The sequence below is a fragment of the Amia ocellicauda genome, chromosome 10, assembly GCF_036373705.1.
Source record: "Amia ocellicauda isolate fAmiCal2 chromosome 10, fAmiCal2.hap1, whole genome shotgun sequence".
Taxonomy (NCBI): Eukaryota; Metazoa; Chordata; class Actinopteri; order Amiiformes; family Amiidae; genus Amia; species Amia ocellicauda.
The window spans coordinates 15,573,519-15,596,693 of record NC_089859.1 but is presented as its reverse complement, the minus strand read 5'-3'; the positions used below and the strand labels follow the sequence as shown (position 1 = coordinate 15,596,693).

The window sequence follows — 23,175 nt, the reverse complement described above, 5'->3', positions numbered from 1 at the left end:
GAACAGCCCATCTTTCTCTTTTAAATATCTATGGCTATGAAGCGCGTCCGTCACACAACTGAACACGGTGACGCCCCCCTGCGCTTCGTCGTTTTCTTAAAGCGCCCTCGTCAGCTGGCACGACGTCTGGTGACGAGGTGGGAGGCGAAGACAGCTCCAGCCCCGACCCCCCTAGTCGGAGCAGAGAAACGACAACACGGAACGGCGAAACGGAGGGCTCGACATGGGCTCCAAAACAAGGAAAGCGGCGGCGGCGGGGAGGTCCTCCACCAGCCTGCCCGTCTCCGTCCTGGTCAGCCTGCTTGTCTGCCTGTGTCTGAGCCGGGCCGAGGACAGCGCGATGGAAGACATCGTGACGGAGAAGAAGGCAGAGGAGAGCCACAGACAGGACAGTGCCAATCTGTTAATTTTTATTATGCTGCTCACCCTCACCATCCTGACCATATGGCTTTTCAAACACAGACGGTTCAGGTTCCTCCACGAAACTGGGCTGGCCATGATATACGGTGAGAGCCTGCGTGTGCGCTGATGTGAAGGGTCTGTTCGTGTGTCTTATTATTTAGATAACTACTAGTAGTAATCGTGTGACATATAACGGTACTGGTAATCTTGTGATGCCCTAATACTGTGTTTACAGGCAGATGTGGGCCCTGTCCATTTGAGTTGCAAATGCATTGCGGAAATGTTGATGTGCATTTTGATTTTGTGCTTTCGTTTCATTCAGCCTAGCTTCTGTGTCACCCTATGGTTGGATGCAGTGTTTACTTCTCCAGTGTGGCTGTAACTATCGCATGCAAAAAATAAAATGCCACCCATACTATGCCACCGACACCAGGCTTGTTACTAGTGAGGGACGTGGGGGCATCTTTGATTGCCCGTTTTACACACTTAATGTGAGGCAGTACAGAAGTTTCCAGTCGTTTGAACTGACACTGAACTGTTTATTTTTCTTGGAAACGCAGCTTTGATCGTAACCAAAACTGTTTCATTGAAATGCAACAACGGTTTCTGCAAGAGGATAGCCTATATGAAGGAAAGAAAACTTAAGACAGTTGTCATAATGGTGCTGCTGAATACTCACGCCATTTACATATACACATTATTTGCATTGCCCACACCAGCCCAGGTCAGCTAGGTTCTTTCCCCCTGTGGAAATCAGATGCAGCTCTTTTTATGGGTTTTCATTTGGTTATGTTCATAGCCCAGAGTAGTTCTTTGTACATTTGCTGTGCATGGGTGTGAAAAGAATTAATTGGTCACGAAAAGGTAATTTCATACTTTAGTTTTGCATGATCATTGTGCAGCCTTGTTTTAATAAGCTATAACCATGTTTCTAATAGGTATACAGTGAAACGTTCTAGAAAGGTACAACCAGGCCCTGTCCTCTAGGTGCCGGTCTAAACTCTGTTAATTATATGTGATATTTGCATAGTTGTGTCAGTAACCTCTGTTTAACTTAAGCCTCTGTGTCCCTTTTGCCAAGGCAATCTGGGGATGTTGCAGTCCATTTGTTTGTCAGGGAAGAAGAGGTCAATCAAAGGAGAGGCCCTGGTAGCCAGCAAATGATGTGTAATCTCTGGATAACCATACTGGGCACATTCTTTCACATTCCCAGTTATAGATTTAATGTTTATATGGTTTTAAAAGCATGATGATGGTGAAAATCCAGGGGTGTTGGTCTTCCAAAACACCTCGAGGAATTAAATTGCAGATTACAAATAACCCATTTACTAAGTGCTGTGAATTTAACCTGCAGCCTTGACATTTTTGCATCCTGACTAATTTAGAGGTGGTGTTTTCAGAGTTTAGCCAAATTATTTTATAGTCCGTGTCTCTGTGTCGGCAGGTCTGCTGGTGGGTGTGGTGCTGAGGTATGGGATTCACGTACCCAGGGACATCAATAACGTGACACTGAGTTGCCACGTCAATGCCAGCCCGGCCACCCTGCTAGTGAATGTCAGTGGCAAGTTCTACGAGTACACGCTGAAGGGCCAGATAAGTGCCAATGAGGTCAGCGACGTGCAGGACAACGAGATGCTGCGCAAGGTACAGTGGAGTTAGCCGAGGACCCATACTGACTGTCAAACAATGTTTTACAACATTGTTGTTGATTCAAGGACTTACTATTTCTTTAAGTTAGTGTTTCTCAAACTTCTTTGGCCTATGGACCACTCAGCCTATGCAAACATTTCCCCTGGACCACCCAGCCCCGCACCTCTGCTGAAAATACGCATTTGTTATCTCTAAATACCGGTAATACAAAATGTCAAATACAAATGACAGTTTATTAAAATAACAAAACAATACATGGTGGAATTAATGTTTCTAATCTTAAAATAAACATTTTGCACATATTCTCTTTGCTGCTCCTTTTTTATATGTTCTCTAAGAACTAAAAACAAATGCCCACCCACTCACACACACAGGCACAAATAGGAACCTTGCATTGTAGTACATCAGTATGTAGAAAACATTTTGTTTTTAAAAGTCAGAGACCGTGTCAGCCAATATGGTAATCTGATAAAACTTTCCTGAATTGAATTATGCCGACTGGCCTCTGTTTTCTAGTGTGCCTTAGCCCTATGGAATTTTGTAGTATGGAGGCTTAGGATTAAAGACGCTATTTTTTATGAAAGCAACTTTAAATATACATAACCTGGGCAACGTCATAGTAATTTGTACCTTTTAAAATAAATTCTCCATGTTGCTTTAACAAATGTCTCATTTTGTGCAATTTGTTTTGGACTTAGGGGCAAAGTCCTGGATGAATCGCGTCTAATTTGGTTCTGTCAGTGTTAAAGAGTTTCTGGTGTAGCAGAAACTAGATAGGAAGGGCATGAATTATTATACAGGGTAAAGGTGCATTAGGAGCACAACAACAGCAATATTCTTCTTCTTTTTGTTATAATAACAATAATGTATATTAATGTGCAAGATTACTTACAGTAACTTTTACAAGCTGCTGTAATGCAATACACATGGAGAACATTAAGAGTTTAATAAGAGTGTTTCTAGCAAGGAAGGTTAAATGGACATAAGACATAAGACAAGTTATTCAATTACCACACGCAAGCCATCTGAAAATGCTTCAAAATAAAGGAGGCGATCCAGTTCATATAATGTGCATGGTGTTTTGCTCAGTCAAGTCAAGCTAGCACGTGGCTTCTACTTAAACCAAATGGTTATGGTGACATTTACTCTATAATTATATATAAGTGTTTTTTTATCCATGCTGCTCCCTAGTTTACACTTGATGTGACAATACCCTGAGGATATTGGCTAAAGTTAGTAAGTTAGTTTAAGCGTTGTATCTTCATGAATCAAATCCCCACAGGAAATAGTTTGTCCTTTATCCTGAAAAGTGCTAATGTGTCAGGCATTGAAGTGGAACCTTTCCAGGTGGTGGCTGAGAGAAAAATTGAACGCCTTGCTTGCAAAACCAGTTTGTGGTGCGTGGGTTGGGTTGGGTTGGATTGGGTTGGGTTTTCAGTGGTGCGTTTGGGACAACTGAGGAAATCAGCCTTGTGCCTTGGCCTTGGTGCCTTGGTATTTGGGGGTGCTTTGCATGTAATATGACTGAAATGTTCATTGGAAAAATGATTGAACTACCATACGTAAAAAAGCATTTGCCTATGCTGTTGCCCTTGGCCCATCCATTGACTAAAGGACCTGTAATTTACTGTTGTTGCCAGGAGAAATGTTCAGGAAATTGTTTTAAGGGGTTTGCGGGGGATTCACTGTTCCAGTGACTGCCTGCTTCAGACTTGCGGAAAGGGTTAAAATGAGTTCTGTTATCCCAGCTGAATGGGTATGGGATGAAAGCCAAGGAAACCTTAGGTCCCTTCAGAACCACAGATAAATTGAAACACGTCCGGCCATGCAAATTGGAGAATACACAGTGCAATGTACATCATAGTTACATGCCTCTTTAACATGTAAAGACAGTGCAGGTCTATGACTCTATAATGGTATAGTAAAAGTGGTGGTATTTGTTATCTTGGTAATGTTTTGTCAGATTCTGCTTTACAACAATCTTTTGATACATTTGGTAGTACAGGCCCCTGTCCTTGTAATGTATAATGCTTTTTTTAATTATTGCTTGTTTTGTTTTTGTGATTTTCAGGTGACCTTCGACCCTGAGGTTTTCTTCAACATTCTGCTGCCCCCCATTATCTTTCATGCGGGATACAGTCTCAAACGAGTGGGTTGGTTGGTGAACCTGCTGTGCGAAGTTTTGTAAATTGTTTTTTTCTGAAGTGTAAGGACAAGCCACCTACTTTAATCTTACAATTAATATTTGCATTCGGCCGTGCAAACAAGGTGCGGTGTTTCTTGCGGAAAAGTGGATTGTCATCAGCTCTTGTTAAGCAAGCAAGGTGGGAGGGGAAAATGAAGATGGATGGGAAAAGGTTTGCTGACAGTCCCACACGCCAGGGCTGTGGGTTTAGAGGTATGAATATTTATTATTTCTTGGTTTGTTTGTTTCAGAGACACTTCTTCAGAAACCTTGGTTCAATCTTGGCCTACGCCTTCCTTGGGACAGTCATCTCCTGCTTTGTAATTGGGTGAGTGCCACACAGACTGTAATGTGTACTGTACTATACTGTACTGTGACAGCTTGTGGTAGTGGATTCCGGTGTGTGTCTCTTTTGAAACCCCTCTTCTCTCCCGTTAGGCTGATCATGTATGGCTGCGTGACTCTCATGAAGGAGTTTGGGCAGCTGGGAGGGGATTTCTACTTCACAGACTGTCTGTTCTTCGGAGCCATTGTATCTGCCACTGACCCAGGTACACACAGGTCTTGTGGCTCGGTCTGCCCCACTGCTTCTATAAACATACGCAGAGCAGTACTGAGTGACTTTAACTGGATGTTTACAGGCACTTTTTGGCCAAAGTGTTACTCCAGACTCTGCTGTATAGGTGTTGCTGTGGCTCTGGTGACCACGACAGCATGCATAAGGGGTCTGGTTTCCCTGGCACTGAGAGAAACAGTCACTAGTGTGTAATGTGACCCTCTTTCTCTTTCTCTGTCCTCTCTCTTTCTTTATTATATTTCTTGGCGAATGCCCGTATCCAGGGCGACTCAAAATTGTGACAATATATCACATTATTTTTACATGCAATTACACATTTATACAGCTGGGTCTTTATTGGGGCAAGTACCTTGTTCAATAGTACAACAGCATTGTCCCCCACCTGGGATTGAATCTCAATCTCTCTCTCTCTCTCTCTCTCTCTTTCTATTCCCCACCCTCTGTCTCTCCTTCTTCCCCAGTGACGGTGCTGGCCATATTCCATGAGCTGCAGGTGGACGTGGATGTGTACGCCCTGCTATTTGGCGAGAGTGTCCTGAACGATGCCGTGGCTATTGTCCTTTCCTCGTGAGTCCCTTCACTAGCACTGCCTTGCCTGTTAAAGTGTCTGGTCTTAGTGACAAGAATAGCATTTGCATACTTCATATCAAATCATACTGTTGGTTACCAAATTTTTCCTTTAAGTTTGTATTATGATCTTCTACCCATCCCTGGGGTACAGTACAGCTTGCTTGGTTTGGATTACTAATGAAAACTAACCTCTGCTCTTATTAAATGCCTTTTGTTTCTGCATTTAACAGTGACTGATGCCTGACCCCCAGCATTGTTTACTTTCAGAATTCTTATTTATTACGGGAAGCACAATGCCCACAGCGGGCACACGACGTACAGCAACGCCACAGCACAGGAGTGGGCTCTGGGCCTGGCCGACTCGCGGGGGATATTGCCCAATGGGTGTGCAGTGCTTGTAGTCTGGCCGCTGTGACAGAGCACAGCCGCACAGACACCGATCGTATCACGACTCTCGAGGGCTAAGAAACGCTGAGCAAATTACCAGCAGTTGTGCCATGCCACACACACTATAGAAGAGGCCTTACATGTTAAAAAGAATGAGAGGACCTTATTAGTTTGGTTGACTGTCCAGTGCTCTCCTGGGTCCTGGAAACAAAATGGGAATATTAATTAGTTGGGAAAATAACCAAGAAGAATGTATTACTGGGATGGTAATTAAAACATTTAACACAACACATGGGTGACTTGTCATCTGTGTGTCTCATACCTCCCTCACTTCCTCTCTATGTATTTTAAGTTATAAGCAAGGTATACATGAATATATTATGTATTAGCTGTAGGCACCAGAATAATCATTTTCAAATGAGGTGCTTGGAATAAGGAAACATATGCAACTTTGCAGCACTAAACAGGTGTGTGTTTCTGTGAGCAAGGCCCTCCAGATAACATGGAATAGACGGCAGCACTGCAGCTAAGGGAGCCGAGAAAGAATTAGGCTGATAAGCTCTCCTCAGAGCCCCTCCCTGCCAAACAGCTTGTGAGGAGGAAAGAAACCCACAAATAATTCTGGTAATTTGCTCCTTGTGTTTTAGCGGTGGTCTGACTAGCTTCCTGTGTGCTCGGACTTTCCCTCTTGTAGCCTTGTGGCTCGCTTCTGCAGAACTCTGCAAGCACTATCTCCCACTTCCTGCTGGAAGATGCATCCCTGTGATCTGTCTGTAAGCTGCTGTCCCTGCATTTAGGATATAAGACGCTTTATTTGAATTGCATTCATGACCAAACATTATGCTTTTGACGGGGTGGCAATTCTTTCTTTAAGTTGTGTTATATGTTTTTTTTTCTCATTTTAAATCTATATCTTTGGAAAGTATAAGGGGGAAAACGTGATTATTTAAAGTAGATTATCCAGTACATTTTTGGAGGGTATTTTTAATGAATTTGCCAGATTTCTAATTGTTGGAAGGCTGATGTGAAAACAAGGCCTTGGATACCAAAAGGATTATTACCATAGAAAATGAAGTTTATTCTATTTATTTAGCAATTAATAAAGAAGGAAAAATGTGCAGACGGAAATTATATATACAATATAATAGTTTGCCCAAATCTTTCGAGAGTTCAGCTTATAGAAGCATGCAGAATGGCGATGAATGGCTCTGAAATGTGATGTCATTAGGAGCTTTGGCTTCCCTGGCACTGTGAACCCCAGATAGTGGCTTCACCCTTAGATAACCAGATACTTGTAGTGCAGGCCCTGTGTGGTTGAATGTCTTTGTAGTTTACAGCAGTGTTTTCAAGGTAACAGTCAAAGGGTAAGTCACTAGATCATGTGCCCTATATTACCAAATGCAAGGGGACACTACTCCTACCAGACTTCCGTTTTGTTAAGGGCACCATAACAGCCAGTATCACTGGTTACCATTTCAATAATAAAATGTCCAGATGGCGGCCCACTGGTTTGAGGAGGCACAGGGGTTATAATAATGAGTGGGGGTAAAACAAACAAACAAAACCGCAGTCCTTAACAGCAAAGGTGGGCTTACACTACTACACTGCGCCCTGTAAAAAAGTTTGGTAAGCGTCTGTCATCCTAATACCTTTGGTAATGTAGGGTAAATAAAATGGAGGTGTGCACAGTTATGGAGCAGGAGTAATTTATGTGGGGATATAACCACTTCAGCCTGTCAACACATCCCAAATAAATATTTTTTCTGGAGTGGGAGGGGAAAACCATATATTTTATATAGGAAATAAAAAGTATATACAGGAAGTGTTTGAAAAAAGGAGAGCAGTATTCGTAATGTTCAAAACTGTATGCACGTATGTGTATGTAATACAGATGGATCTCTCTCTCTGTATACTGTACACATGCATGGATACTTTGTCTACACACAGCTGATTGGAAGGATTATTGAATTTAAGTTGGTACATGAAGCATGTAGTTCTGCAGCTGTACATTTACCCTTAACCAAAATGCAAAGAACTAAACTGGTCATATTATTCAGTGTGTGTGTGTGTGTGTGTGTGTGTGTGTGTGTGTGTATATATATATATATATATAGCCCAGTTGCCTGGTGTGAAGTGTACTGGCCTTCTGCAGTCTCAGAATCTGCGTTTCTGATGTGTCCTCTGGTCCAGTTTCTTCTTAGTGTCTGCCTCTGGGTTGCACATGTTCTTTTTGGTGTTTGGATTTGCAGTTTAAGCTGCCTCAGTTTTAATTATCTGAATGTGGTTGGATCTATCTTATCTATCTATTTATTTGGAATGTATATCAATGAGAGGTTTGTGGAACAGCTGCTGTTATATATCTAAACATATTTTTTTAAGCAGCGTTATATTCACATCCAGCCTTTTTCAGATTATTAAAACCAAGCCTTCTGGGATAGCGTGAGAGTGAGACGCCTGCCTGAATCAGTGGGAATTCATGATTGTTGTGTGCTGTGGGCTGACTGTGTCTCGTGTGGCTCCTTCAGGTCCATTGTGGCTTACCAGCCGACAGGAGATAACAACCACTCCTTCGAAGTCTCTGCCATGCTGAAGTCCTTTGGGGTTTTCCTGGGCGTCTTCAGTGGCTCCTTTGCCCTGGGAGCAGCGACGGGAGTGATGACAGCGTTGATATCCTTTAACTGATCTCTGCCCCCTTCAGGGACGGCTTCATGTTTGCCACCTGTGAGATGGACGCTGAAGTTGTTGTGATAACATGTTCTTTTCTCCTGTGGGGCGGTGGGGAATCGGGGAAACGTTGAGAATGAATTTGCTTCAGTTCAGTTCTGAGGCGTTCCTTGTGACTGAATGTTGCTGCACTCTGTAGCAGGACTGTGCTGTTCATGCTCGCTAATGCACAGATCAGACATTTACAATGGAAATGACCTACAGTTGACAATTGCAATTCAAATTTGCACAGCAGTCATTATGCTTGCAGAATTTGCATGTGTGTGAATGTATATAAATATATTGCTACATTATTCTAGATAAGTATATCAGTAATGGATCCGTGTATCCTACATGTTGCAGCCTGAAAGTTATGTTTCTCTCCCTCTTTCATTCTCTCTCTTTCTGTCTCCCTCTCACCTTTCACCTGCAGTTGGTGGTGGTGGGGGGTGTCTTCTGTGAGCCTTGTTTTATATTATTACTTGTATTTAAAATATATATATATATTTAATTCAGATATGAATAGTAATGTTAGTGTTGTTAGTCTCTTTTCCTTGACTCCCTCTGTCCTCACGTCACCAAGTTCACCAAGCTGCGGGATTTCCAGCTCCTGGAGACGGCTCTGTTCTTTCTTATGTCCTGGAGCACCTTCCTGCTGGCGGAGGCTTGTGGGTTCACAGGTGAGCCGCCACGCCGCCCGCACCTCCCACTCCAGGCATCCTACAGGCTCGCTGTAGTGAGGCGTTGGTTATTTTCATGGGGCCAATTGCAATTCATTGAAAGCTGCGCACTAACTGGGGATGATCCCATGGCTAGTACGCAGCTCTGTGCTAAACTACTACCCAAGTTTAATAACCATTGCAACAAACTTAGCAGCTGAAGTTAGTCCCCAACTGCTGATGGAAACATGTTTCATTTGCTGCCCTCTAGTGAAGACTAAGTACAGGACTAATTTTAATGCAATATTATATAAATAATATCATTGAAGTTCTATATATAAACATGATTAGCATTGGCATGTCACCACCAGTGTTCTGTAAATAAGCTGCAGGCAATCGCTCAGATTTCCTAATTGAGGTGATGCCCGGCCCTCTTTATTCCTGTTTGGTAACATAACTACAAACTTAATCCTTAGTACTTTACTAAAGGATCAGCTAGTCTCCAACATTGTTCTGCCTTTTTTTTTGTTGAAATGGGTACTAACTTAGTACACAGCGGAGGATGATCCCAAGACAGGTCCATGCTAGCTAGTACTCAGCTCCGTACTAACTATGAGTTTGTTGCAATTAACCCATTGTGACTCTTATTGTTTATTTTATTGTAACTCTGATTGTTATTCACTTGCCGGATTCTCATATGCAAGGTTTACAACCAGGCTGTATTTACAGCATGATACGCTGCAACACAGGTTCTTTTGTTAGGATACAAAATGCACATTCTCCATTAAAAAATAGTGAATCGGCAGACCGATGGGTGCAGTGATCCTCTGAGTGTGTAGGTGTAAGAGGCAGCATGTCCATGCCGGCAGGGCATGTCTGAACAGATGAGTGTTCGAAAAGGAGCTAGAAATGACCATAACAACACACCCACAGCTTTTAATTCACAGTCTCTCAGTCACAGCATATTGGTTAAAAACCCCACAAACAAACAGATCTAAAACACACACAAAACAGTTGAATTAATTAAATGGTGTAAAAATGTTTTTGATACAGTGATGTTTGTTCCCGCAGGGGTGGTGGCTGTGCTCTTCTGTGGGATTACTCAGGCTCATTACACCTACAACAACCTCTCTCCAGAGTCACAGGACCGGACCAAACAGGTGTGGCCCAGCACGAGGGGCAAGGGTGGGGGTGTGTGCAGTTGGTTGGGGGGGGGGGTTGTTACCCAGCTAGGGAGAGTAGTGTTGACTCGTCCAGGGGTCAGAGAGGGGGGTGGCTTGAGGTTAAAATTGCTGTGCTGTAATGGTGTATTTCTTTGTTTTATCGTTCACACCAGTTATTTGAGCTCCTGAATTTCTTGGCTGAGAATTTCATCTTCTCCTACATGGGCCTGACTCTCTTCACCTTCCAGAACCACGTCTTCAACGGCACCTTCATCGTGGGAGCTTTCGTATCCTGACCGGTCACATGCATTGGCCTGTGCCGTACTTGGGGCTCATCATGCGTGTCCCAGTGTTACTTCTGCTGCCTGATCTCACGTCATGTCAGTTAAAAAACTTACAGGAAGTTAGAAAGGTTTTCGATATGCTGCTGACCCACAGGCTTTTGATGTACTCATTTGCCTCTATTGATATTGTTTTGATGAAGATTCTGGCCCCAGCTGATTTGATTCTTCCAGAAGTGTCCCTGCTCTCTCTGAGCTGGACACACAGAGTCAGTAGCTCCTGGAGGTAACCTAAGATCTCCCTAGGACCAGGATCTGAGCATTACAATACCATGTTCCCTTTCCTTAACAGCTTTTCCTGTCAGCTGGCTGTTTTTCTGGGGAGGGCTGCTAACATCTACCCTCTCTCCTTCCTACTCAACCTCGGCCGGAGGAATAAGATTAGTGCCAACTTTCAGCACATGATGATGTTTGCAGGTAGGGGGCAGCCTAGACCTTTCGGCCCAGTGTGTCAGAGTGTACGAGGGTGTGCGTATGTGATTGTTGAGATTGTGTAGCCTGTGTGTGTGCTTTGTGTGTTGCAACCTAACAAATTGCATTCCTGAGTTCAGTTGCTGCTCCAGAGATGCAGCTCCAACAGTTCAGTGTCAAATAATATAAAATCTAAATTGTACTGTACTGCAGAAAATGCCTGTGCAGGACCTTGAGGGGAGTTGGGCTCAGGCTGTTGTCTAGTGGTGACGTGTTTTGATTGTTTTGTGATCCAGGCCTGCGAGGAGCGATGACCTTTGCCCTTTCGATCAGAGACACGGCGACCTATGCCCGTCAGATGATGTTCTCCACTACGCTGCTCATTGTGTTCTTCACTGTGTGGGTGTGTGGCGGTGGCACCACACAGATGCTGTCCTGGCTGCGTATCAGGTGAGCTGGGGGTGGGCGGACGGGTGGGCGGGGTCCGTGTCACAATACACCTCTATATTGTGATATATGACACTGCTTTGAGTCTTGTACCTGGAAAATCATTTGTTAATCTAAAGACAATGACAGCATCCAGAACCAGAAGAAGAGTGCGGAGAGCAGTACTGTGTCCGTGTGTCCTGTTGTCTGTGTGTAATGTGCTCGGTACACATTATATCAAAGTAAATAAATATAAATCAATACGTTCAGCTTCGTAAATGTCAAAGGCGGTGTATTTAGTTGCCTTTCAAGTCTATGGTACCTTTTTAATAAAAAAATAAAATAAAAACTAAAATATGTATTCAATAAAATAAATCTAATATGTGTTTTTGTATCCTGTGTCTTTCCACAGAGTTGGAGTGGACTCAGACCAAGATAATTCTGTAAGTACTGATCAGCTGCTTGCCTGAACTTCAATGACATGCCCCCTGCACAATCTATAAGTTAGCCCAGCATTGTGCATTGAGATAAAAATGATGTCAGCAGTTACAGCACCAGAAATCTGGGTTTCCTCCAGGAGCACAATGTCCTGCTGATTGTGTTGATTATTGCCAGTGTCTACTGAGACCTGGATGTGTCCATTTAATATGGTAATTGTATCTATTGTCACTCACATCTGTCTGTCTCTCTCTTATGTAGCAAGTTATTGCAGATGGGGGAGAGCAAAGAAGTACAAAACACGATAGTGCCTGGCTGTTTAGGCTCTGGTACAACTTTGACCACAAGTATCCTTTCCAAAGGAAGACCCAACTGTGCCCAGCCTATCTACATGCTACTGTGTATAGATATATGGATGTTCCCAGCATTGGACGGCTGGGGGAGCCTTTGTTTTGAAAGAGCAGTTCTACATTTTTACTCTTTGTCAAATGTGCTTTGTATGCCAGTCATTGGCAACACCACCCTCTAGTGGTTTGATGTATACAACTGCATTTAAAGCCAGTCTAGCATGCTTCTTACGTCTTTTATTGCAACATCATTTCTCCCCTGTTTTCTGAAAGTGTACATCAGATTTAAATGTGCAGCATTAGCAAGAAACAACAATGGAGTTGAAAGGAGTAATTACATTTTTTATTATCTCTTATCTGAACATAAGTTTTTTTTTGTGTCGGGGGGATATAAGCTAGTTTATCTGCAGATTTGTTCCCACCCCCAGAGTACAGAAACGTAGGAAGTGGTGCTGTCAGCGTGGCTTGTGTCATTTGTTTCTGTTTCTGTCAGAAGGCCCTTGACTCTTGTGCCCCTAGTTATCTGAAGCCAATACTGACACACAGTGGTCCCCCTCTCACCGCCACCCTGCCCAGCTGCTGTGGACCCCTGGCCAGATGCCTCACCAGCCCCCAGGCCTATGAGGTTAGTAGCTGTTTGGGGACTGGGGGCAGTGGTATCTTAAGCAGTGGACCTGATTGTCACTAATTGATTTCATCTGTGCTCTGCAAATCCCAGGAATCTTTTTTTTGCTCAGACGTGGCTTCTGCTTATCATTGGAACAATCTCTTACCGCAGTCGCTCTTGCAGCTTATCTGTTCTCATTAACCTCCTGCAGGAAACAGAGTGAAAACAGGTGTTTAAATTCACTGGTATCTCTTCAATTGTCATATACCCTCTTGCAGGAAATGAGTATTGTTCATTAGGGGTGGGTATTGGCAAGTACGGTATGATATAGATCACGATACACATTTTATTATTCAATACGTCATGATTCATCGCAATACCGTAATAGAATCGTGATATTGAAGAGCTATTGAAAACTAGTGATGTGCTGATACAGTGATTTTAATGTGAAAAATAGAATCATGACTCTACAATATTGTATCGATACTCCAACCTTTAGAATCAATATTTATCTATTATCTATTTTATTTGTGAGAAATAATTAGGTTTGCAGCTCCATAAACACGGGTGCAGTACGACCCACAATCCGATAGCGGTGAGCAGTAGAGCTGCTTGGGATTCTAAGCCTGTGTGTGTTTAGTTGTGTGTGTCAGTTCCAGCAGAAATAAAGGAAATCTGTCTCTTCATTTTCAAGACCGCAAAATAAAAAACAGAAACAATGGCAGATGGACATTTGTAAGGCTCAGGTTTATTAATTTTATTCTTATGTGAACGGGTTTTCTCTCCAGTAATTCTTTCCTCCGCTGATAAAGCCTTTTCCTTACGCGTCTCAGTTTGTTTACCAAGTCTCACTTTACTGAAAGGAAATCTTCATTATGTTCATGTCTTCACTGACAACCGATTCTTTAGGTTGAAATGTATTAACCCTTTACACTCCACCCCATTATTTCCAGATCATCTGGCAATCCTTGAAATAAATGGTATTTATGTAAAAACTACAAAATATACAGACCACTTGTTAGAAAGTAGAGGCTTTCAATTGATGTCTTACTCATGTATGTAGAGTCTTCCTAGCCTGAGCTACAAGATTGCACATCCGCCCAGAGCTGTACAGAGCTAATTTGCATATGCTCACGGTTTATTTACTGGGTCAGCGGATTAACCCTTTATGATATGAATATAATTATAAGTTGAATAATATAAGTATAATGGGTTAAAAACGTAGACATAACTATCACAAATACATTATATGTTACATGTAAGGCAATATATTTCTGATCATTGAGAACACATCACCAGTATACATTGAATTGACTGCTTTTCAAAAACAGGTACATGTTTGACCCTATGGGAAGTTTTAATTTCGCTTTAATTACGACTTAAAGTTGCAGGATGTCGCGTTACCCCACTAACTAATACTGTAACAGGGCTGTCAACACGTCCTCCTGAGAAAGAAAGTGGTGATAATATGTTGCTTACTGTTAGAAAGCTAGCTAGCTAGTTATATTTTATTAGTAGGGTGCTAATGAGAATAAGCTAAAGTTTGTCCTTTGAAGTAGCCTATATAATTTAAGGTTTTCAATAGCACTTCAGTATCGATATCGCGATGAACCCTGATGTATTGCATTGCAATATGTATCGTGATGTATATCATATGCAAGGTACTTGCCAATACCCACCCCTATTGAAAACCTTAAAATTACTGATTTACTTTGTGGGCAGTGTTCAATATACAGCTCTCCTCATGGATAATTGTTATTTTAATAAAATTAGAACTGTTACAATTAGTTATTTAACTTATTTATTTATCTGTGGAAGAAACAGTACCTGGAGAGAACCCGTTCACATAAGAAAATAAATAAATAAACCGGACCCTGAGAAATGTCCGTCTGTCATTGTTTCTGTCAACACAGAAAAAATAACATTGATTTGTTGAAATTTCAGTTTTCTGTTTTTGAGGAAGATGCACTTTATTTTTGCTGGAATTGACATACACAACTAAACGCACACAGGCTCAGGATCCTAAGTGGCTCTCCTGCTCACTGCTATAGGATTGTGGTTCGTACTGCACTTGTTTTTGCATTGAACTGCAAACATTATTTCTCACAAATAACCGTCATGAAAATAAATATCAATTCTAGAGGTCAGAGTATTGATATGATATTGTGAAAAACAGAATCGCAATTCTACAATAAATAATTGTATCGGCAGAGCAGTATTGTTCATAGTTGCATGTTTATTCCTTGCCCTTAGAGATGGTTTGTAACTGTCAACCTAGTGGATGTTTCCATGGCATGTGGACTTTGAAAAGGCACTTGCTGTGTAGGATGAATTTGGGCTGGGAGTAGCTGATGTCTTGTATTATTTATTGTTCTGTTTGTTGACAGATAGTCACTTTGTTGACTTCCTATTGTTATGGGAAGTCCAGTTAATTAAACAGAAAAATAAGCGTGTTGGCTGGAGACCTGACTTTATTGTTGTTGGCCTGGGAGTTTCATTCATCAGCCAAAGTAAACACGCCGGTGAGTTAGTGGTTTTAGTAAATCTCAGGATGCATCGATGAAGAAGTAACAAGTTTATTATACAAAACATAAATACAGGTTAACTTGGAGCTCTCCTCTCACATGAAGTGAAGAAAATAACTAGAGATGTGAGCTGGAAGAAGCCTCTTTGTGTCTTTGACAGACAATAGGTTACAGCAAATCCAGCTCAATCCAGCTGTATGAGTTCAATTTACCCCATGCATACTGATAGCTGTTGATCAGGTATTCAAAAGACAATAGCTGTAGGCCTATATATTCAGGAAACAGTGAGCCTTAAGGCATAGGCAGAGTGACTTGGAGACAATTGTTTTGTATACAATTCAAGCAATTAACCTTGACAGGGGAGGCAGGGTAACATGATTTTGGTAGATTTCTGTAGCATTCTTGCATGAAAACTAATAAAGTAGTTTCCACAAAGGGGTAAATACAAACAAATGATTGCTTCATAGACAAAACTAAAACAATTAATACTATAACAACATGAAAAAATTAATAATATAGAAATAATATACAGAACATAATAAAAGTAAATTTTCCCACTACAGTGACGTACACTGGAGGAGTTGGAGCGCGGCAGACAAAGAACAGAGATTGCTGTATTCCACATATGAAATAGTCCGTTTGCTCATCGAGACATCTTGTGTTCTGCTCAGGCTCACTGTGACACTTGTCTTGAACAGCAGTGTTCCTTGGTTGGTTACGTTGAACTGATGTTTGTTTGTATATTAATGTACCTCTCCGTCTCCCTGTCTGTCCTCCCTGCGAATCTACAGAACCAGGAGCAGCTGAAGGACGATGATTCGGATCTGATCTTGAATGATGGCGACATCAGCCTGACGTACGGCGACTCGGCCGTGACCAGCGAGTCCTCGGGCCCGGGTGTGCCGCGGCAGGCCGGCCCCACCAGCTCTGATGAGGCCCTGGACAGTGAGCTGGCCTTCGGTGACCACGAGCTGGTGATCCGCGGCACGCGCCTGGTCCTGCCCATGGACGACTCCGAGCCGCCCCTGCAGCTCCCTCCTGATGAGGGCGCTGCAGCCCGACGCCACCGGGACTGAGGGGGAGCCGAAAGGGCCTGGCACTGCGCACACTACCCATCCTCACTCTTTTTCACCCTCTTTTTACACTTTTTTTCATATGCCACCTTTCTAAAAAAAAATTTTTACAGTTGTTTTTTAGGCTCTATTTTATTCTGACTTTTTTTTTTTTTTAACACCCTCCAGCTTCACACTCTCTCCTTCCTCTGAAGTATTTATTTATTTATTTATTCATCTGCCTGTTTTTCTTTACAATATATATTTTTAAATTTTTTTGCTTTGCTGCGTGCTGACCTGCTGCAGCTCTGTGGCCGGTCCGGCCCTGTGCCGAGCAGGCAGCAATTCTGTGGGAACTGGTGAGCAGCTGGACAGAATTCCCCGGCCTGAAACTTGCATGCTTATCTCCTGAGTGCTCCAGACCGACCTTGACTGACACAACCGGTTGCTCGACTTGCCTGCGTTAATGATTTAGTAAAAGTAGTGCATTTTTTTTTTTTTGTTTAATATTATTTTGATTATTCGTTTTTGGAGAAGTGGTGTGCATGGTCTATACAGCATTAAGTAACGTACAGTGAAGTCAGGGATGTAGGGCATCTGTTGCAACAGTAGGGGGAGTGTTTTGCTCTTGTAAATGCACGCTCTGTTCCCTTTTTGTTTTTTTTAGTTCCCCCTGTTTTCTTTATTTCTTTTCTTTAAGATGTCTTGTGGGTGAAACTGTCAGTACGCAAAGCATGCAGGTAGGGAGGACTGACACATTGTCTAGCCAAGAGGCATTCTGCTTAGGTGGAGCTGTGCTACTGTACAGTAACGATCAAGTGCCTGTTGAACATTTAAAGTGTAGTGATGCTAAATTAGAAATTAAATAATACAAAAAACACTGCCCGTCTACCATGTGCTAACCGCGTGCACCAGTGTTAACTTGTCTGTCTCGGTGCGTCTTGCCTGTAGATGTATTGGCATGTTTCGGCTTTCTGTCCGTCTGGTAGACGTCTGAGACCAAACCTAGCCTCCTGACCTCTGACTGTGACTGTTGTTCGTTTCTTATTATGATTTTTTTTTTTTTTTTTTTACGCCTCGTTGTACGACACGAGGTATGCCACTGTATAAGGTACTGTGACTGTGTGTATGAGATCCAGAATGATCCAGAGATCCAGTGAAATTACTACTGACAGCTTGCAGCTTTGGTTTGTTACTAAATGTCGTGGGAACTTAAGCGTACGTTTCAATGTTTAGAATGCATTGCACACAAAAAAAAAAACGTAAACTCTTCTTTTGTTTTGCCATCCACATGCAAAACATATATATATTTCTTTGGATGCAATGTTGTGAGGTAAATCAGATTTTTTTTTAATGGAAAAGAGAAAACAGACTTCATGAAAACAACATGGAAATTGGCTCTGAAAACTGAACTGTTTAAACCAACACCAACTAATAAAATGTGCAGACAAGGGAGAATTGGAGCTGATGACAGCTCTTCCGTACAGGGGAAAGCCCAGAGAACACAGCCTCTTGTCACCCATAAAAGAAACCATACTCTCTTGCTTTATTTCTTTATTTTCCCATGAGCTTCTTTAACGCAGAGTGGAAGCGACTGGGTCAGAGTCGGAGATATAGTGCTGGAGCTCCTGGGTTGCTAATGGAGGCCTGGGATGTTGTTGTGCTCTTACCGCTCGGCCTCGAGATCCTTGGCTTGATGTGTTTTCGTCCAGTGGGCTTAATGGTGTCGTTGTGCTTTGATGAATAATGACTGTTGACTGAAAGATCATACTGAAAGGGGTTGCGTTGTGTGGAGAGGGCGCTGAGGGGGAAGATCAAGCTAAACAGGAGAGAGGCAGAGCCAATCTCCACCAGGATCCCATAGGGAGAGCACCTGTGGAGCAGGAGTTAACACTGTAAAGGGGAAAGGAGGGAGGGAAACACTGGGGCTGTTGGAAATGTGAAGTGGGATAGTGGGAAACCAAGAGTACAGTGCCAGGAGGGAGTGGGTACTTTAGCTATGTAAGCATTCATTGGGGGCATCTGGAGACAGGAGAAGAGGCAGAGGGGAGAAATAGTTTTTCTTTAAGTTTTAACTCATGCTTGCAGACTTTTTAATGGCCAAGGGTGTAGTTGGTACTCACTGGGTCAGTGGGTGTTTGTTTATTGTTGAAGGTTTGATTTTAACATTTTCTATACGTAAGATTTACGTAACATTTAAATCGTGCAAACCATTTGCTTATAAGTATTAGAATTTATTCTTATAATATGACAAATGAAAAGTGTGTGTGTGTGTGTATATGTATGTATGTATGTATGTATGTATGTGTGTATATATATATATATATTTGGTGGGGTTGGGGGTAAGATGTACATGGTTTATGAGGGTAAACATTGAGAAGTACCAGTCAAGCCCTCCCTGATCTGCCAAGTGCTTATCTGCTTTGAAACTTGGTTAACATGAGCCATGCAACAATTTGCATATGTACATAGCATATATATATATATATATATATATATATATATATATATATATATATATATATATATATATATATAATATGTAATGGGAAAATCAGTATTGAATTCATATAAATGTACAAATGCATATATTTTGGGTCCAAGTATTTACTTGTTACATTTTGCAGAAAATGTTGAAGTCCGTAGTGGTGGTGCTTTTGTTTTGTTTTGTTTTGCGATCATTGTCAAGGCAATTAGCTGTGTGTTTAATAAATATTGCCTGAACAAGTGAAAAAAATATTAATTTCAACGACAACAAAGGACTTCAGTCTGGAGCTGTTGAGTTAAACAGGAAACTCAGATAAGCAGCCGCCCTAGCAACACATTATCTAAGGAAGTTGCCTGGCCATTTATACTGAGGGATGAACATGGCTGACCCTAGTGTGCACCCTGCGCCCTTGTGCCCTCGCGCCCTGGCAGAGCTGTGTGTCGCTGGCCCTGGCACTGCTGCTCACACTCGGTCATGCTATTATCTCCTGCTGTGCAGGATTTTCATGAAGGTTTTAGTTTTTTTTAAGCTTGTATCTTCAACACTATTGTACAGGGAGCTTTTTTGTTTGTTCGTATATTAAAAGTATTTTAATATTTTAAGGGGAGTAAGATTGGATTTGGATGTTACATGGCTTCTATTTTATTTTGATTTGTATTTTTTGCTTGTTACAAATGGATATGTAGCTAGTTACGAGGCTGCTGCGTGCCTTTGGGGGGATTCACTCTAGTGTTATTGAAGATGCTCTTTAGGGTCTGACCTACTACTGTATCAACCCCCTCCTCTCCAGGGGGACCAGCTATGGCTCTGCTCTGCTTTGGTCCCACCAAGACGTTTTTTTTGCGTCACTTGTCAATCATGCAGGAGCTTCAGAACTCATCAGCTTTTTTTTTTTTTTTTTAAACAGAAATCGATCATAAGAAATGTATATTTGAACTGTTCAAGATGAAGTGGGGTCTGTTTTAATGGTGGGTTAAGTGGTGCTTAGCTGTGTGATTGTTTGACTCCAACTCTGTGCTTCTGTTTTCAGTGTGAGGCAGTTACTGACTGTAATTGTAAATATCCTGTCACTGTTGATGCGTGTGGACAGGTAAATAAAGAGACACCCACACATTTGGTTAAAACCCTAGCGTTCTTTTTGTGCGTTTATTCATTTCTTTACTTCTGCCACAGGTGGGAAAGAGGCTCTGCTTTCATGTTTGTGTGCAGTGTGCCAGTTGTTGTTTGTTGCCCCCCCACACTTTTCTAAAAAGCTTATATTTGGTAATTATTTAAATTAAAAAATAAAAGGAGGAATCTCTTCCACTTGAGTATGGCTGTATCCCAGTAATGTTCGGCTCTGGGCTCCCCCTGTTCATTATATTTTAAAGAAAAAAAGCACAAAAGCCAGATTGTTAGGAGTCCTTAGGAATGCATTAGCTGAAGTTACACACATGCCCCCTGCCCAGCCCCCCTCGTACTGCAGACAGGCACGTAACTTGCAGAGAGAATCCGGTATGTATAAGAAAAATAAATCGCTAATTTTGGAACGGAGACCTTACATGATGATCATGATATATCTGCATCCCCTCCTTTTTTATTTTTACATTTATGAGCCAGACTCTTCCAGAGATCTCCCAAGAGATGTAAAGCAGGTTTCCCCCCCGCTAAAGCCAACGTGACATTTATTCACATAAGTTGCCAATTACTAGGCCCTGACTCAGACTCTTGACTGCAAGTGTGATCAGGTAACAGACAGCTGCTCCTAATAAGGGAAAGACTCTGTAAAGTATGCAAGTTTGATTAAATAACTGTGGGGGAATATCAACATTTTAAGGGCAGCTCCAGATTCAGTTTTCTTGGGAGCTCTTGCTAGCCCCCGCACATTTTTTTTGTTCGTATACAGTAGGAGAGAAATCCCGACTGCGAATGTGTAAATGCAAGACTTGTTTTTTTTGTCCTGTTGCTCTCCCTCCTATTTTTTTTCTCAATGTTTCCATCCTATAAAAAATAACTGATCTGGAACATCACCTCCTGCAAGAACAGGAATGCTTTCCTTTCGGCGTTAAATACCTTTACAGGATTCTGGGTGATTTTTTTTTCTTCCCTTTTGTATTCCAGGTTTTACAGTTAATGGAAAGGTTTTGCATTGCAGGAGTCTCGGCTGTTCAATGGTTAATGGATGGCTAAGTGGTTCTGTTCAAGCCCTGGTTCTGCCACTGACTTATCTTCTCTTGCCCTGAGACACTTGACCTCCTTCAGCTCTGGCCTAGGGTGACTTCTGCTCTGGTCAGGATACGGGTGTCTGCTAAGGAATATATCATAATTATTATGGCCAAAAGATGCCAACACTTTCAACAGATGGAAGTAGTGTGTCTTCCAACAGGAATGTGTGCCTCAATGTTGACATTTTATTTCTCCCCCCCCGCCCATGAGGAGATAGGCTTTTTGTGAGCAAGAGTAGATTGGCACTTGACCTTTTCAACTCTCCTGAACAGACACTGGGGTTGGGTTCCATCAGCAGAGGTCAGATTTGTAAAAGCTGAGAAGGAAAGCATAAAAAAGAAAAAGCAGAATATTTGCCCTTCTATTATTTGCAAGTGCTTGAGGCCTCCTGAAGTGTTTGCTTTAAAAGTTACTGAGTTGCCTGGACTAGTGACCCACAGTAGCACAGTGTTCCTTAGCTCCTCACCTTGAGCAACAGACTCCAGCAAGATTTAAAGGTGGTCTTACAAATCATTACCTGCCTGAGCCAAAGGGCTTCGGTTATTCAGACAGCAATGCCCACAGCTTTTTCTCATTTGTCCTCTTTTTGCAAGAGTAGTAAGACTTCTCTAAAACACACACACACACACACACACACACACACACACACACACCCACGCATACACACTAGACTGTGAGCTGGCCTGGATCTCAGCCCAGTCTGGTCACAAGGATCATTAGTCTCTGCATTTTGGCAGCTTCTTTATAAAAATGAATTAAACACCCCCAATGGAAAATAGCGTAAATATTAAATGTTTTCTGCTTTGTGTGGTAAGATATAAAAAAAATGTATTAATAGAATTAGAATCTACTTCACAAAGAAGGGAGAGAGTCAAACGGGGGTGGGGGAAAACAAAACAAAAACATAATAAAAACTGTCTCTGGTTGCAGTGCTGAGAGATGCTGCTGTCTTGTGAAGACGTGATGAAATCCAAATCCCACCATGGTCGAGGAACACGACAGAACTGCACTGCTTCCACCTCAGTCAAACTTCTGAGCTGGAGCTAAACCCTGCTGTCATCTCCACCACCACCGCCTTCGGGTTATCTCTGACAGGCTGGCATTTTGAAAGCCCTGGTTGCAGGCCAAGAGGAATGACTTTGGTGGGAGCAAGATATTAATAATGATACTCCGCAATACTTCCTATAGAGTCCTGTCCTGCATTCTCAGCTTTCTGGCAATGTACATATTTAGAAAAACAATACTTTTTATATATATTTATAAACACAGTTGGGAAAAGACTTAGGGCCAAGGGGGGACCTAATACACACAGACTAGACATATTAACTCCGCAAACTATAAATCATCCCCCACTGTACTGTGCTGTTTCACTCACCCGTCGTGTATGTTCTCAGGAGGATTTAAAAATGGAAATAATATTTTTGCATTTATTTAGTGTGTTTCCTCTTTGGAGATCTCTGAGCCCTTGACAAGTGTGTCGGGGGGTCTCGCTCTCTCCATCCCCGGCTTAAGCTCCTCCCCACTTTGGAGGGGCTGCTGCTCTTGCTCTAGCTGTCTGGCTATGCATTGTAGATGAGGTGAAAATGGTAAGGGTGCTACTTTCCAGGGCAGTTAAGCTACAGGAACAGAGGAGAGATTGTAATTAATTTTAACCAGGATACCAGGCGGTACTCTTTACTATAGTGACATGGGGATATTTAATGACCACCAGCTGTCAATGCCCTGGTGCAGTGCAGGAGTCTTACAGCACAGCTCCCCCTGTCCCGATACTGGTCTAGAGTCTGGACTCTGAAAGATCGCCCCCTACAGGGCTTCCGATGCCCCATCCAGCTACACCTGGCTTTCCATAGAGGTCTCCCCTACCAGTCCTGTGCTGGCCAGGGAAACAGCCCATCCCCACCCAGCCCCTGAAACCCAGGAGTAGAGGTAGCTAGTACAGCTGGTGGATATAGGGCTTGATTTAAACAAGTCCTACACTGGCACACACAAGCAGCCCCACTTATTTACTCTCGATTTGATTTAGTCCCTTTTAAATGTGA

At 42.4% G+C, this 23,175-nt stretch overlaps 1 protein-coding gene across 2 annotated transcripts; it reads left to right on the top strand.

Annotated features, from left to right (window-relative positions):
* Positions 1-88: 88 nt before the first annotated feature.
* slc9a6a (solute carrier family 9 member A6a) lies at positions 89-18,960 on the top strand. Of its 2 annotated transcripts, XM_066715197.1 has the most exons (17): positions 89-506; positions 1,847-2,046; positions 4,124-4,201; positions 4,489-4,565; positions 4,676-4,788; positions 5,276-5,381; positions 5,652-5,768; positions 8,297-8,438; positions 9,049-9,154; positions 10,205-10,293; positions 10,470-10,583; positions 10,943-11,054; positions 11,345-11,498; positions 11,887-11,917; positions 12,174-12,259; positions 12,779-12,884; positions 16,183-18,960. In XM_066715197.1, exons 1-17 carry the CDS (start codon positions 224-226, stop codon positions 16,465-16,467), a joined length of 2,199 nt encoding a protein of 732 aa, XP_066571294.1. In that variant the 5' UTR covers positions 89-223; the 3' UTR covers positions 16,468-18,960. The 2 variants fall into 2 exon arrangements, with proteins under 2 accessions (XP_066571294.1, XP_066571295.1); XM_066715198.1 differs by lacking the exon at positions 5,652-5,768.
* The last annotated feature ends 4,215 nt before the right edge of the window (positions 18,961-23,175 follow it).

What these genes read in the sequence shown, in the direction of transcription:
- slc9a6a (XM_066715197.1), top strand. Translation starts at nt 224, where the DNA reads ATGGGCTCCAAAACAAGGAAAGCGGCGGCGGCGGGGAGGTCCTCCACC. An exon ending in GTGGCTATTGTCCTTTCCTC is followed by an intron (nt 5,382 to 5,651) that starts GTGAGTCCCTTC and finishes GTTTACTTTCAG; the next exon opens with AATTCTTATTTATTACGGGA. An exon ending in ACTCAGACCAAGATAATTCT is followed by an intron (nt 11,918 to 12,173) that starts GTAAGTACTGAT and finishes TCTCTTATGTAG; the next exon opens with CAAGTTATTGCAGATGGGGG.